The following is a 16,996-nucleotide window of genomic DNA, read 5'->3' as shown; positions in this document are numbered from 1 at the left end:
AATCAGTAGGAATTAGGGAAAACTTGAGCCATGACCTTGTCCTTCTGCATAGTAAAATGTCAGTGGCATCAAATAGCACCACCTCATGCTTCTTTAGAAGTCACACAACATGGCAATACATTACCATTTCATCATTGCCACAGTGGAAAAGTCTTGGAACTCCCTACCTCACTGTTACATGAGAGTATCTTCACCACATACATTACAGTAGTCTGTCATATTCCCGAGGGTAACTCGTGGTGGGCAATACCTCATTGTCTTGCTGGCAACATCCACTTCCCATGAATGGATAAAGAAGCATTTTCTGACAATGTAGATCATAATATCTGTCTTTCTATTGTGCCTTACATCAATGATGGAGTTCTCTGTGAACTGAATTGATCCATTGTGTTAAGCATGCTGAAACTGATCTTTTTTTAATCACTCCAGTTCCTAATTTTCTTTCTTTTTGGATTTATTTTGGTTACCTACAACACTATTTTCCTTTGAAACTGAACAGTACGGTGTCATTTAAAATATTATAGAGGGTCAAAATTACTTACATTTGGGTGGCACGGCAGCTCAGCAGTTATCATTGCTGTCTCATAGCGCCAGGTACCTGGGTTTGATTCCAGCCTCCTGCCACTGTCTCTGTGGAGTTTGTACATTTTTTTTGTGTCTGTGTGAGTTTTCTCTGGGTGCTCCAGTTTCCTCCCACAGTCCAAAGATGTGCAGGTTAGGTACATTGGCCATGCTAAGTTGCCCACAGTGCCCAGGGATGTGTAGGTTAGATTGACTAGCTATGGGAAATACATGGGATACTTTTTAGAGGGTCAGTGTGAACTCATTGGGCCGAATAGCCTGCTTCCACACTGCAGGGATTCTATAATTTATATAGGATGTTCCAAACTGCTGTAGAGTTGCCAGAGGATGGAATCAAGCCAGGGTCCTTGACGCTGTGAGGCAGCAGTGTTAACCACTGAGCCACCATTTTTAATTAATGTAAGAAAAACAACAATTTGTTCATACCAAACTCCCATTGGCAGGAACATGGTCCAGTTTTAATCTACTTTAGTGATGATGGTTGAAGAACAAGATTTTGTGGAAGATTTTAGAACTAGGTTCATTGTTTAAAAACAAGGTGCCACCCACTCAAGACAAAGATGAGGAGAAATGTTCTCTCTCAGCAAGTTATGAGACTTTGGAACTCTGTTTCTGAAAAGGTGACCCAAACAGTGTCTTTCAATATTTTTAAGGCAGAGGCAAATGAAGGGCTTATGCCCAAAACATTGAATCTCCTGCTCCTTGGGTGCTGCCTGACCTGCTTGCGCTTTTCCAGCACCACACTTTTTGATGTAGATAGATTTTTGACAAGCAAGGGGGAGGCAGTAATATGAAATACTTGGATCAGCCATGATGTTATTGAATGGTGAAGCAGTTTTGAGGTGCCAAGTGGCCTGTACCTACTCCTAGTCTGGATGCTCATGTGTAAAGAAGATCAGGACCTCAAAACCTATTTTTCTGTCCTTTGCATACTGTATGGGATCATCCATGGCCATGTGAGAGGACAGTTGAAACTTCTGTCACTCATACAGTACTGCTGTCTGCATGTCAGCTTAGAATTCGTGCTGAAATCTCTGAAATAGGTCCTGAATCCGATATCTTCTCACTCAGAATCAAGAGTGAAACCACCTAGCTATCAATATTTTGGTTACGTATTATCAGGAAAGTGTGCCACTAAAATCTTCAATCTTCTCTTCATACTTAGTTCACCTTTATGGTTATGATTAAACATAATATTACACTGAAACTAAAATTAAATTGAAAGCTAGCAGGTAGATTCTTCAATCTGATTTATTTTTAGCTGGTAGTTAGTCTGAATCAGAAATATAGGCAACTTATTGACTCAAAATGTCAATGTACATCGATTATGCAGTTCTATCAATATATGTATAATAAATCTTAGTATTGATGGGATTTTCCTAATCATTTATTTAACGCAAGCCTTTTATGAAAATAACAAAAATACTAAAGATCCAAATTATGTTGTGCTGATGATCTCTGACATAAAAGCAGCCAATATCCCCCTACTATTTCTACTACAGAATTTGGATTTACCATCTTGATATATTCCATCTATCATGAACTCACCACTCAGACTATTCAACCTCATTCTTGGATGGAATAAAGCTTTCACATCTTTAAAGTCAATTTAATTAAACTGAATAATTGGTAATTTTATTCAGGAATGACTAAAACCTGCAAAGGAAAATAATCTCTAGCACTGCTGCTGTGGAGGGCATTTCTGAGGATGGGCTTCTGATGATCATGTATATCTGATGTTTGTTGAACCTTAAGTGAGATGACTTGGAGCTGACATAGAAAAAAAAACTCAAACTGAAGTCATGTCAACACTAATTCTAAAATGACAGGCTCGAACCACCCTATTTTTCACCAGTATTGAGTATTTCTAATATTGCCAGACGGCACTCCCAAGTGCTGGATAATGTAGTTGAAATCAACAGCTTAAATATCATTTCACATTGGGTAAACGCACAGAAAATGGATATCTGTAAATTGACTACAGTACAGACCTGTTTTTCTATTAACTTAGGAATTAGTTTTCCTGAGGCTTTGGTTTCTAGGACTGAATTTTAATTTAAGAAAGAAATAAAAGTTCTTCTTTACCAAATGTTCATCTGTCACTGAATTTACCTTCTGGCTCAGTTTCTACATGTATATTGTGATCAAAGAAGCATGGGTGGTAAGTGAAACTTGGCAAATGCTCAATGTTTAGATGTTTACTGCAGAATAATTCTATCATACTCATCATTCTTCAATTTGAAACCCATGTCAAAATAAGAAAAATATTGAACCCGAACTTGGGTTGAGCACTTTAAGAGGTTGCTGGGGGTGACCCATAAAGACTTTAGGACTTCAAAATATAATAATGGAAGCAGGGGTGTTATGGTGCATTGTTGATCTTGACTCCCTTTGAATCAAGAGAAGTGGGTTCAAGTCTCATTTCCTTCAGACATCTGAGCAGGATAATTAATGTGTCAAATGCCTGCTTTACACGCATAGTTGAGGACCATTGCTGGAGAGTTTGCCTCAGAACAGCCACCTGTTTCTTTATGAAATCTAAATTTGAGTGTAGTTCACTTTCTCCTTCCTTTGTACAATTTCAAAGTACTTAAGAGTCGTACAGCACTGAAACAGACCCTAGGGTCCAACCAGTCCATGCTGACCATATCCCAAACTAAACTAGTCACACCTGCCTGCGCTTGGGCCATATCCCTCCAAACATTTCTTGTTCATGTACTTATCCAAATGTCTTTTAAATGTTGTAATTGTACCCAATCCACCACTTCCTCTGGAAGTTTATTCCACATATGAACCATTCTCTGTTTAAAAAAAAAAATTTGCACCTCATGACTTTTCAAAATCTTTTTCCACTCACCTTAAAAATATGTCCCGTTGAAAATATTCGGCCTACCAGGTACTAATTTAAATTTGTTGACAGAATTAAGCAGCGATTCTGAGGAAACATAAAATAAAAGCCATCGTTGTTTTGATGGAAACATGATAGATTGGCACTTGCTGTATACACCAATAGACAACGTAACATCTAAAGAACATTAGAGAATTATTATTTCCAGACCATTCTCCAAATGGAGATGATGCCTTGAGTCATCTGAAACATCATACACAGAGTGGTACAATGTATGGAATGAGCTGCCAGAGGAAGTGGTGGAGGCTAGTATAATTCTAACATTTAAAAGGCATCTGGATGGGCATATGAAGGAAGGGTTTGGAGGGATATGAGCTGGGTGCTGACAGGTGGGACTAGATTGGGTTGAGATATCTGGTGGGCATGGACGAGTTGGACCGAAGGGCCTGTTTCTGTGCTGTCCATCTCTATGACTCTATCTGTCAATTCCTAATTATACACCCATATTAGATGGTCTTGATACCTATTCCTTGCTTGACCCCTCTGCCAAATATATTTTAATATAATGCGCTGGAATTTAAGGGAAGAGGTATCATCTTGAGAATTCATGGAAATTAAATGATGTATTAGGTCTACTATTCAACATGATATTGCCTGTGTGCTCGAACCAAGTGTCCCTTAAAGCAACTGAGGAGTAATTATGCTTGTATAGAACTTAACTACTGATGCAGTTAAGCAATTCTATTGAATTGCAAAAGCATAAGAAATAGCAGCAATGTAGAAACCCCATCGAATCCAAAAATCTACCTATTTTAATCTTGAATGTACTGAATAACATCCATAATCCTCCTGAGAATAGAGAGTTTCAAAGTGTTGACATTCACTGAATGAAGAAATTGGTTCTCACCTCGCTTTCAAAAATTCAAACCTTTTTCTTTAGATTGTGCCTCATGGCTCTGGATTCATAGTCAGGGGGTAGGGTTGGGTGGGGAGGGGGAATGCTGTGTTTGGATTGGATGTTCTTTGAAGGGTCAGTGCAGACTCGATGGACTGAATAGCCTCTCTCCACACTGTATGGATTCTATGATTATCATAAAAAACCTATCTGGTTCACTAATAATAGGGAAGGAAATCTATTGTTACCTGGTCAGGGTTACATGTGATTCCAGGTTCTAGTTTGCCCTCTGAAGAGCCTGTTCAAGGGCATTTAGGGATGCCAACAAATGCTGACCCAGTCAGTGGTGCCCACATGCCGTACAAACAAAAATACTGGGAGCATTCAAGATTTCTGGATAACTTAGCTGCATCATGATGAGGCAAAACAAACACCAGGCTATCAGAACCACCTCAGCCAGTCAGGGATTGAACTCTTACTGTTTGCTAACTGAGCTAGAGAAATTAGTTGATGGCAGAGTCCAAAACAAGGATTATAAAATTAATGTTAGTCCCTGGCTGGAAGCATTCTTCACAAAAAGTTGAGAACGAGTCTGGAATTCTCGCTAAAGATCTGGTGAGGGCATGTTCATTGAAACTTTCAGAACTGACATTGATAGATTTGTGTTAAGTAAGGATTCTAGGGATATAGCTTTAGGCTGTCTGAATGTATTTCAGGTGTACACCAACTCATGATCTAACTGAATTGTGAAACAGGTTCAAAAGTGTGAATTCCTGTTCCAATGTGAACTTAAAATTTATCCCTATAGATCAGTAATGGTTCAACTTGACCCCATACTAATAGCTGTTTTGAATTCTTTTTAAAATATGAACTACTTTAATTAAGGTCACTAAAATTCCCTGCTGATTTAGAAACAGCTTAATACTGAAATGGATGAAATCCAATAGGAGCAATATTGTTTTTCTTTGCCAATTAATAACTGATGGATATTTCAGAACACAGAATAATATAGCTAAATGAAATTTCTTGTCTGTCTATGCCCTGTTGTTTAACTACAAGAGAAAGTACACCTTAAAATCACGCGACAGTAAAAGCATTAATGAGAAAGTCACCCATTGGGACCCAGAAACTGATTGCAGGTCAAAGTGATTAACATGATTTTTAAAGGCAGCTTTACAGAATGACCCTTGTTGCTGAGAAATGTGATGTAATTCCTGTCTGCTGGAAGTTAAACAGTGTCTAGCATTGTGCAATTCGCGACCTGGTTCTGGAAGCTGTTTGTGAAAATAACGGAAATTGCACATCTGGGGGAGTTGGGAGAAACCAGTCATGTTAATTTGTTGCTTTCTGAATTACTTTTTTAAATTAATGGAACAAGTAGTTCTCAGGGCATTTTGAACTTGAAAAGCTCAGCAAAAGGTTACCAAATCCCACTTGTTTACAGCCTATTTGCTTCAACCTTGCTTGTTAAGTCTTTCAATTCTGATTAACTCCCTAGTTCGGATATAGGAATGTGCAACACTCCCTCCTACAGTTCAGAGATTGAGATTCTTTCTAATTCTGTCATCGAATGTATGTTTACATTGCAGCTGAAGTGTCCTGTTTGTGCTCCATCAACCGTTATGAGGTTTTGTATACATTTTTATATATATTTTAATTAATACTTAAGCTTCAATGGCTTAGAAATCTCTATTCCCGTGAGATGGTAAGGTTTTTTAATGGTCATGTTTTTCTTGGCACAGTTACTCACTTTCGTGAATCATGCTCCAAGGGTAGTTAAAACATTCACAGAAGATGTTAAGGATTTTTGTGGGACCCTGTGTTTTGGATGAGCTAGGTAGTTTTACACGCATGTACATCGTGGTGGGCGGCACGGTGGCACAGTGGTTAGCACTGCTGCCTCACAGCGCCTGAGACCCGGGTTCAATTCCCGCCTCAGGCGACTGACTGTGTGGAGTTTGCACGTTCTCCCCGTGTCTGCGTGGGATTCCTCCGGGTGCTCCGGTTTCCTCCCACAGTCCAAAAGATGTGCAGGGTCAGGTGAATTGGCCATGCTAAATTGCCCGTAGTGTTAGGTAAGGGGTAAATGTAGGGGTATGGGTGGGTTTCGCTTCGGCGGGTCGACGTGGACTTGTTGGGCCGAAGGGCCTGTTTCTACACTGTAATGTAATCTAATCTTGGTATGTGAAATCTTTTCTTCCCTTAACCATTCTGAAGGTTTTCAATTAACTTTGAAAGCACGCAATGATTGTAATAAGTGCTCCAGTACTAATGTTTGCCCTTAATTATGAAACAATATTGAAATGCTGCAAGGTACAGTACTAAATATTAATAGTGTTGCCCATTTTTTGGTTGTTGAACTCTTTGACTGAAGAGAAGAGACTGGGCGGCCCTGTGGCTCAGTGGTTAGCACTGCTGCCTGACAGCGCCAGGGTCCCAGGTTCAATTCCAGCCTTGGGTGACTGTCTGTGTGGAGTTTGCACATTCTCCCCGTGTCTGTGTGGGTTGCTCTGGTTTCCTCCCATAGTCCAAAGATGTGCAGGCTAGGCAAATTGGCCATGCTAAATTGCCCATAGTGTTAGGTGCACTTGTCAGAGGGAAATGGGTCTGGGTGGGTTACTCTTCGGAGGGTCAGTGTGGACTTGTCGGGCCAAAGGGCCTATTTCCACACTGTAGGGAATCTAATCAAGAGGTTCCTGGCTAATATAAAGTAGCTACATTTCTCAAAGCAGTTTTGGGCAAGTTTTTATTTAATGATATAGTTGTGTATTTAATATTGATGTATTTAGGTCATTCTCTTAATAGGTTATTGGTAAATGATGTAATTCTGTTTTTCAGGTTCCATTTCCAAATGTATGTTAATTTGACTGGTTAGGGTAGAAGTAAGAATGCTGCAATTAACCACTATGTTTTGAGGAACAATGCCAACTCTGATTGCCATGTGCAGATTTGTGGCACTGACTTTGAAAACAATCAGTTGCAGCCTCTACAGTCCTTGGATATTGAGGTGTTTACAGGCATGTGTGTATATCTAATTTAGAAGTCATTGGTGAATGTGAACAGTTCAGTTCAGAATTATTTACATATTTTTTACAAATTGGAGTTCTTTTATCAGAATATTTAACAGTTCTTTAACTGGACAGAGGATGAGAGAGAGTAAAAAACAATAGCCAGTCCTGAAATATCCCAAAATCACTCCGCATCTGCCAAAACCAGTCACAACAGATTTACTCCTCCTTTTCTTCCTTTTAACCAATATTCTCTGTGATTGACTGGTTAGCATTGGCCTTCCTTCGATTTACCAACTCAACATCCAGCTGGCTACCAGTGCTGGGTGTGGCAACAAAACCCGGTGCCAAATCATCTGCAATGTTCCTCATGTTGGTAATTAAGTTCCATCATGTTCTAGACCAATCACCAACATCAAACATCTACATCTGTTCTCCTCCCTTTTATAAAGTCTGCAGCTGTTCAAAGTTCAACTGATCCAAAGCTCAACTTTCAGTTCCACCAAAGAATACTGAGAAAAATAATGAGGAAGTCTACATCATTGCATTGACCAGTTTGTCAAAAAAACATACATTGACATTTCCTTGTGGTGCAAAATGGGTGACTTCAATTAAAATGGCAATCAGGAAAGATTGCCAACTTGTTATCATAGTCTTTACACAATCAAACAAGGTCAAGATCTACCATAGATTGAATAGAGGGAATTAATTCCCAAATCCATTTTCCACAAAGACAAAGACATTAAAAATCTCTTGAGTGTAGACTAATTGACGAAAATTACCCTTGCCAATGATTGTAATAGTGAGTAAAAATGTTCAGTTAGTCTTTAAAATGCTTATTAAAAAATGGGTCATGATATAGCTGTAAAAATTATAATAATTATCATTTGACATGTCATTTGATTAAGTTTTGACATAAAATTCTCCAAATGTACTAACACATGTACACATCAGAATAAGAAAGGGCGACAGTTGACCTTCAATCCAAACTAGAAAGCATGCAGGACAGTTTCCACGACCTTTTCAATTGATATTTATTTAGTTTTACACCTTTTGTTCACTCAGAGGGGCAATACATACTATTCACCAAATGCTCTCATTCTGTGATGTTGCCTGTAACATCTTGACTGAGTGGGGAAAGGCTACATAGCTTCAACCCCTCATGGATAATCCCTAAGAACTCATTAAAAAAGGGTTGTAATGTCCACAACATGAGTTATATTTGCAATAATCTACTCCCAACACTGGCAGGATTTTGAGGTCTGAAATTGCATTAGCTTTCCATTGTAAAAGCCATCATGACTCAGGTGCCTATTTTTGTTCAAGATGCATCAGAATTTGAGATTAGCTGGTTACTTTTGAATCATTTAATACTATCAAGGTTTACTACTATTCTGCCATTTTGATGCAGTGGTTGTTGAGACATGGTGGTTAGAGCAGTGGAACACAGGGCTGGATGAAGTCCTGCACTTCCTCAGAGGTTGTATCTAACAAAAGATCAATGTCACAAAACTCATTTGTAGTATTTTGAAAACCTACATTGCAAAGTCTCTTGACTATTGTCTCATTCAGGAGATAATGGTGAGCCTGAGAAACTTCAAAAGACATATAAAAATATTGCATAATTAGATTAATGTAAAACATAATGATGTAACTGATCCCCAAGAGAAAATTCACCAGAGATCTGAAGCACTACACTAGGTGCCTGTATTTGAGAACCTCCTATGTTGAGATGTAAATGAAAGAAGGTGACATTACAAAAGGAGTTGAAAAGCCAGACCTTGAGATGAGGTGCAAATAGTCTTAGAGTTGTGCACTCACAACCTGAGGTACTCCAGGCTGGTACATGAATGCGCATGAAACAGTAGATAGACCAGGAAATGATTTGCTTGTTTAAAGAGAAGAAATTAAGGCCAGAAGAGGAAAATGTTCCTTCAGAAACAGTAGAGTGAAGAACAAAGAGGATTTTTGTATTAGCTGCAATCTTCTGCATTGAACAGTTGTACTTGATGGTTGTTGGAACTTTTTCTTTTTCTTTAGGAATGTACAGGTGCACTTTTCCTTTCTTTTTAGTCAACCTGATCACAGCACACACCTGGAGCAGGTGGGACTTGAACCCAGTTTGCCTGGCTTAGAGATAGGGACACATGTTTGAGGCAACTTTAGATTCAGTAGGGCATGTGTGATGTGATGTACCCAAGCACACTAACTTTTTAAACTGCAATGACTTTAGTTGAATTAATTGTTCATTGATTAATAATCACTGTGACTTTGAAATCATTTCTTGACTTTTGGATTTCCTTTCAATACACACCATGTGACCCAACATTGGAAATAAGCCATTCAAGTCTCTTACTGTTCATCTTGAGGGGACAAGATGCTCCATCACCAAATGCACATTTAAACTACAGGACTGCAGCCAACATATAGGCTTGTGATCCTTTTAGCATGACCTGTAATACAAATGCTCTAATGTTTTCAGTTCCATGAAAATGTGGATGCCTCTGAATTGACATTCACTGCTTGTAACAAAATGAAAGAAAGGAAAGCACTATCTTATTGCTTTTGTGAGATAGCGCATATTTTATTATCGATGGGAATCCAGCAGCTAATGGAAATGATTGAGAGAGATAACAGAATAGAAAAGTTGCATATCCAAAATAGGATATGATGACAGGGTCAACATAAATGTCTGGTTTTCAACTAAGACCCTGGTATTTCCTTTGTCAGTTGTTGAAGTTTCTAACTATCATTTGTTCTTGAGGTCCTCATTGATCTCCAATGACTCCCCATCCACGGCACATTGATCAAAGTCATGACCTTTGTTTAGCCCTGTCTCTGAGTCTTCAGCTTCATTCCCTCTTCATCTTGACAACTTCCTCCTGAAGTATATCTGAATTGCATTTTTCACTTCTCAGCTAACCATCTCCCTATATTCAAGCATCAGTGACTAGCCCCCCCCCCACCTACTGCATCTTTTTATTCAACTTCCATGAATTACTAATTACCCCTCCCCATCTTCAAAACAGTACTCCTCTTTTAAGATATCAAAATATACCCAATAATTTAAATTACTTATTTAATGATAGGGAACTAATGGCCAGCTATAGAATCACAAGGCTGTACAGCATGGAAACAGACCTTTCGGTCCAACTGGTCCCTATCGACCAGCTATCCTAAATTAATCTAGTCTCATTTGCCAGAATTTGGCCAATATCCCTCGAAACCCTTCCTATTCATATACCCATCCAGATGCCTTTGAAGTGTTGTAATGGTACTAGCCTCCACCACCTCTTCTGGTAGCTCATTCCAAACATGCACCACAGAGGAGAAAATGAGGACTGCAGATGCTGGAGATCAGAGTTGAGAGTGAGGTGCTGGAAAAGCACAGCAGGACAGGCAGCATCCGAAAAGCAGGAGAGTCGATGTTTTGGGCATAAGCCCTTCATCAGGAATGAGGCTTGTGGGCCAGGGGGCCATAAATAGGAGGGGGGTTGGGGCGGTGGTGGGACTGGGGGAAAGGTAGCTGAGAATGCAATAGGTCTATGAAGATGATGGACAGGTCAAGAGGGTGGTGCCAAGTTGGAGGCTTGGGACTGGGATGAGGTAGGGGGAGGGGAAATGAGGAAACTGGTGACATCCACATTAATCCACATGTCCTTGGTGGAGTGGGAGGGGCAGTGGAGTCCATGAGGGATCAGTCAGTTCTGCAGGCAGGCACTGAAGGAGGAGGTGTAGCTGTGGTAGCGAGTCTGCTTCAGGACGTGGCTGAAGAACTTCAGGGCAGGGGAGATGACCTGGGAGGTTCAGTGAGAGAGAGACTCACTGAGATTCTTGTAGAGAGAGGAGGAGAACTTCTTCAGGATAGGCATCCTTTGCAGTAAGGTTACAATCAACTACGAGAAACTGAGGACTGCAGATGCTGGAGATCAGAGTCAAGAGTGAGGTGCAGGAAAAGCACAGCAGGTCAGGCAGTATCCGAGAAGCAGGACCATCGAGGTTTTGGGCATAAGCCCTTTGTCAGGAATGAAGCTTGTGGGCCAGGGTGGTGAGAGATAACCAACCCCACTGCCCTGTGGCTGAACACTTCAACTCTCCCTCTCACTCCACCAATGACATGCATGTCCTGGCCCTCCTCCATCACCAAACCCTAACCACCTGACGCCTGAAGGAAAAATGCCTTATCTTCCGTCTTGGGACCCTGCAAGTCCGGAGGATTAGTGTGAATTTCACCAGTTTCCTCACTCTCACCTCCCCCCCCCCCCCCCCCCCCCCCCCACCCCCCAACACACACACATTATCCCAGTACCAACACTGCCCTATTGACCTGTCCATCACCTTTCCCATCTATCCGCTCCACTCTCCTCTCCAACCTATCACCTTCTCCCCCATCTTCATCTAACTATTGCATTTTCCGTTTCCTTCCCCCAGCCCCACCCCCTCCCATTTATCTCTCAGCCCCCCGGGCCCACAAGCCTCATTCCTGATGAAGGGCTTACGCCCGAATCGTCGACTCTCCTGCTCCTTGGATGCTGCCTGACCTGCTGTGCTTTTCCAACACCACATTCTCATACACACAGCCCCCCTCTACATACTATACGCAAGAGGAAGCTACTTATGAAGTGTAAATGATTCTTGCTTTGTAGGCAAAAACTAAATTTATATTGGGCTGTTCTCCTATAACTTTGAGACTTGGAACACCTCTGGCTCAAAGCAACTTACAACAGCTCCAGCTTGTGTCCCTGTCTCCAGACCAGGAAGCACAAGTTCTGTTCCCACCTGTTTTGTACATCCCTGAGTTGCTTGATTAAAGTATATACACAATGTCATCATTTTCTCCCAAGCCACTTGTCAAGCATGAAGGTGCTATTCACTCGAAATCAATTCTGCTGGATGAGACATGCAATTTGTACGCCTGACACTAGACATGAAGCAATTGTTATGCTCAGAACCTGGTCACAGCAGGCACCTCCCAGCACAACAGTGGAAACACTTTAGGGGTTCTCAAAGCATCCCTGAAGAGGATAAACATACTTCCCTGCTCATAACGTCCCTGGCTGTTGACAAACGAAAATGGAGAAAGCCCTACTGGGAATGCACCACAAGTATCAAGCGACTACATTTGGGAAGTCATGTTGAGGTTGTACAGAACATTGGTGAGTTCTCTTCTGTACTACTGTGTCTCGTTCTGATTTCCCTGTTATAGAGAGAATGTTATTAAGCTGGAGAGGGTTCAGAAAAAATTTAACAGGATGTTTCCAGGAATGGAAGGTTTGAGGAGAGGGAGAGGCAGGGACCTTTTTTTTTACTGGAGAGTAGGAGGTTGAGGAGTGACCTTATAGAGGTTTATAACATCATGATGATATAGACAAGGTGAATGGTAGGTTTTGTTTCCCTAGTGTGGGTGATTTCAAGACTGGGGGCATAAAGGATAAAGATTTTAAAAAGACAGAGAGTAGTTCATGTGTGGAATGATGCTCCAGAGGAAATGGTGAACACAGGTACAGTTACAACACTTAAAAGGCATTTGGGTGAGTACATGAATAAGAAAGATTTAGAGGGATATGGGCTGAGCTCAGGCACCTGAGACTAGTTTGGGACTAAGATCAGCATGGACTGATTGTTTGTTTCTGTGCTATATGACTCTCTTGCTTCATTGGAGATGTGGAGGCAAGATCGAGTTATCAAAAGGAGCATAGATGCTGTCAAAAACTCATTTACCTAGTCCTTTATGTACCACCTCCCTTACATGTGTAAGTGCCTGCAGATCATGCATCAGATTTAACAGCAAATTCAGAACTCGTCGAACCAGAGAGCAAACAAGTCATCCTGGGTCCTGAGGGACTGCCTCAGAAGAAGAAATCAGAGTAAAATAAAACAGAAAATCTCCAACTGTTTTCTTTGTGGACTCCTCCAGAGATCCCTATCAGCAAGAACAAACCTGACTGACAGAACCTTCAACTGCCTTTTGCCCCAGGCTGCAATTTCTGTCGTAGTAAAATGACATGAATGCAAACTGAGGAACTCTCATTCCACTTATGCTTTTGAAATAGGAATGAGCATGCCAGTCATTCCTTGTGGCCTTTCCAAAGGCAGCTCAAGTGGATTTACTCACTGTTTGTACCTTGTTCACCGGCTCTTTTGGCAGAAACCCAGAGAAATGATTGTAGACAAGACTACCTGTTTTCACAATCAACTGAACAATTTTGGACTTCTCCAAAAGAAAACAGGGTTTTTTAAAAAAAAAATTGCCATTCAGAATATTTTAAGAAGACGAAGTATTACCGTGGAACCTTGGAACTCATAACACATCTGCTTACAGATGGTTAATAAGTAAAGAATTCATGCCACATGTTAATAACTTGTGTCCTCATACATTTATGTATTATGCAGCGTGTTCCATTTGGAATGGTGAGAGAATATATGTGATAGTGAGTGTGAAAGGATCTATGAGGGAGGTGTATGTGATGGAGTGAGTGTGAAGTGATGTCTGAGAGTAAATGTGTGTGTGTGTGAATGTGAAAGATTGTGAGGAATGATTATGTTCTGGCATGAATGTGATAGGATGTATGAGGGAGGCGTCTGCAATGACTTACATTGCATAAGAGATATGTATGTGATTGTGTGTGTGTGTTTTGGTACCTGTGAAGCTGTTCTTTGTGAGGAAACTGTGTGAAATGACGTGTGCGTAAGGGAGATTTAAGATGTATCATATTATGCTTCTGCTTCAGTGATCTCTAATTTTGTTAATTTTATTGAAGATATGATTATTCTACAGTGGTTTAGTTGATGAGAAACAGTATCTGATAGTGCTAACTCCTATATGCAGCTTTGATTTAGGAAAGTGGGGATTAGATTGTGCCAATTGCATAGGAGGCTGCAGTGGATTCAGGACTTGCCTTCTTGCCCTACACATGACAGAGATTGTGGTGTGTGGGTTGGAACTGCCTTCAGGCAGCAAACCAGAGAGGAAGAGGAGAAAGAAGAAGAATGTCTTGTGAAAGAATTGTACCACACACTGTTGCCATAGTGTTACATAATACACTGACTTTACACAGCACAGTCTGGCTTTACTACATGTCAGTATGGATTAAGTTTCTAGCTTTTTTTAAAGGAACAATGTAAATCCCAAATTCTCTGCTGATCCAAGCTGCTAAAGGAGAGCCCTAATTGGAGGGCGATTCACTCAGAAACTGAATTGATAATACTGCATAAATTCCTAGCAGCTTTGGACTCAAAATGTCATTGCTAATACAGGAACAGCTCTCATTTATAATATTCCAAAGCTTTAGTCTTGAGCTAAATAGCTCCCAATCTGGACACTCAAGAGGTCAGCATTTAGAGGAGGGCACATAGCTCAGAGTGTTGTAGGCCTCGAAGAGATTGCAGTGGGATCAGGGCATTGTGGAATTTGAAAACCATGTTGTGAAGTTTAAAAGGACGATGTTGTTTACCTAGGAACTAATGGGCAAGTGAGCACAGGGCTGGACAAATAGGATTTGGTGTCAGTTCAAACAAGGGCATGAGAGTAGAAGGTGCGAGTTGAACTCATGGGAGAAGAACATGGGATCCAGGGGGACAAGAGACAGGCTTGCGGTGGCCAATCCCCATGAGGTCTTTGCCATTTTAACTCCCAGGCCTTCTTTCAATTTTAGGCTGTATACCCACCTGGATTGGACAGCTGTGTCAGCAGCAGGTGGGGACAAGTGTAGCGGGCAGTAATCTCGAGATCTCAGTAGATGATGTCCAGGAGGGTTAAGCTGTCCAGGTCTCGGAGTAGAGAGAATCTCTAGGGAGAAGCTGGAGGCTTTATGTTCTCTGTGTCGCCCAGAAGAGAAAAAAAACACTCCTGTCAGTCCTCAAAGAAATCTACAAAAATTGAAATATCAGTTGGCACAGACTGGGGTGGATATGACGGCTGTGATTTTTAACCTCTTATCCATCCTTATCAGTGACTTAACTTTGGCACAATTATTTTCTGGATCTGAAAATATCTACAGCTCTGATTACTACTTGTAATGCAAAACACTTCCAAAGGTAGGCAGGACTTTATGCAGACAAGCTATTTTGGTGAGATCTCTTGGATTTTGAATGCACTCACTCTGTGTCACTTTCATAATATCCACAAGAGACCTTTCAGACTCTGAAAAGATGATGAAATCCCTATTTGCTGCTTTTGTTCCTCCTTCTGTGGTTTTTTGATACTGGTTATGCAGTGTGCAAAGTATATTTGCTCAAGCTGTTTTGATGGACTGCTATGTGACGGCCGCTAATTGGGTAATGCTGCAGGCGAGGAGTGGGTGTTGAGTTACTAACATTGCCTTCTTCATAAATCTTATGGTCTACCAGTACATTTGCCTAGTTCAGGCTTTAATTTATCCTGCTCACCTACAGGCACAGATGCATGCTGAGGGTGACTATCCTTGAACTTCCCAGTTCTTCTCCTTCAGCATGTGGCAGTCTTGGCTGTGTGTTCCTAAGCTATTGAGACATAGCAGCTCAGATGAATTTTTTTTCTCCACAGGCATCCACTCAACTGTATGTACTCAAACTCCAGCAGAAGTTACTTCATAGTAACAAGGAACAGGCGTGATCCTAGCTCATTTCTTCACACTGAAAGCATTTGTCGGTGGTGATGGCAATCACTCACTAATGAGTATGATTGTCAGAGAGTCATAGAGTCATAGAGATGTACAGCACGGAAACAGACCCTTCGGTCCAACCCGTCCGTGCCCACCAGATACCCCAACCCAATCTAGTCCCACCTGCCAGCACCCGGCCCATATCCCTCCAAACCCTTCCTGTTAATATACCCATCCAAATGCCTCTTAAATGTTGCAATTGTACCAGCTCCACTTCCTCTGTCAGCACATTCCATAATTGTACCACCCTCTGTGTGAAAAAGTTGCCCCTTAGGTCTCTCTTATATCTTTCCCCTCTCACCCTAAACCTATGCCCTCTAGTTCTGGACTCCCTGACTCCAGGGAATAGACTTTGCCTATTTATCCTATCTATGCCCCTCATAATTTTATAAACCTCTATAAGGTCACCCCCTCAGCCTCCAATGCTCCAGGGAAAACAGCCCCAGCCTGTTTAGCCTCTCCCTATAGCTCAAATCCTCCTGGCAACATCCTTGTAAATCTTTTCTGCAACCTTTCAAATTTCACAACATCTTTCTGATAGGAAGGAGACCAGAATTACATGCAATATTCCAACAATGTCCTGTACAACTGCAAAATGACCTCCCAACTCCTGTACTCTAACCAATAAAAGAAAGCATACCAAACACCACCTTCACTATCCTATCTACCTACGACTCCACTTTCAAGGAGCTATGAACCTGCACTCCAAGGTCTCTTTGTTCAGCAACACTCCCTAGGACCTTACCATTAAGTGTATAAGTCCTGCTAAGATTTGCTTTCCCAAAATGCAGCACCTCGCATTTATCTGAATTAAACTCCATCTGCCACTTCTCAGCCTATTGGCCCATCTGGTCAAGATTCTGTTGTAATCTGGGGTAACCCTCTTTGCTGTCTACTACACCTCCAATTTTGGTGTCATCTGCAAACTTACTAACTGTATCTCTTATGCTCGCATCCAAATCCTCAGAAATTCTGCGCCACTGGTCATGGGTTCAGTGGCTCCTTGTGTGGCTGATGAACC

General features: G+C 41.2%; 1 protein-coding gene across 2 annotated transcripts in view; it reads left to right on the top strand.

The window, feature by feature from the left end:
* The window catches only part of gas7b (growth arrest-specific 7b), a 456,796-nt gene that overhangs the window by 80,322 nt on the left and 359,478 nt on the right, over nt 1–16,996 (top strand). The window contains exon 1 of one of the 2 annotated variants that reach the window (XM_088000468.1): nt 5,728–5,952. The exons of the other annotated variant lie outside the window; for it this stretch is intronic. Within the exon in view, the coding sequence (XP_087856594.1) occupies nt 5,896–5,952 (57 nt within the window). The 5' untranslated portion in view covers nt 5,728–5,895. Of the gene's footprint in view, nt 1–5,727; nt 5,953–16,996 lie in introns of those variants that run through there. 2 annotated transcript variants of the gene reach the window in all.

Source organism: Chiloscyllium plagiosum, unplaced genomic scaffold, assembly GCF_037043375.1.
Source record: "Chiloscyllium plagiosum isolate Xiang-an unplaced genomic scaffold, Cpla_swu_hap1 HiC_scaffold_25, whole genome shotgun sequence".
Lineage (NCBI taxonomy): Eukaryota > Metazoa > Chordata > Chondrichthyes > Orectolobiformes > Hemiscylliidae > Chiloscyllium > Chiloscyllium plagiosum.
Note: the sequence above shows the minus strand (reverse complement) of the source record. Positions and strands in the feature narration are given on the sequence as shown.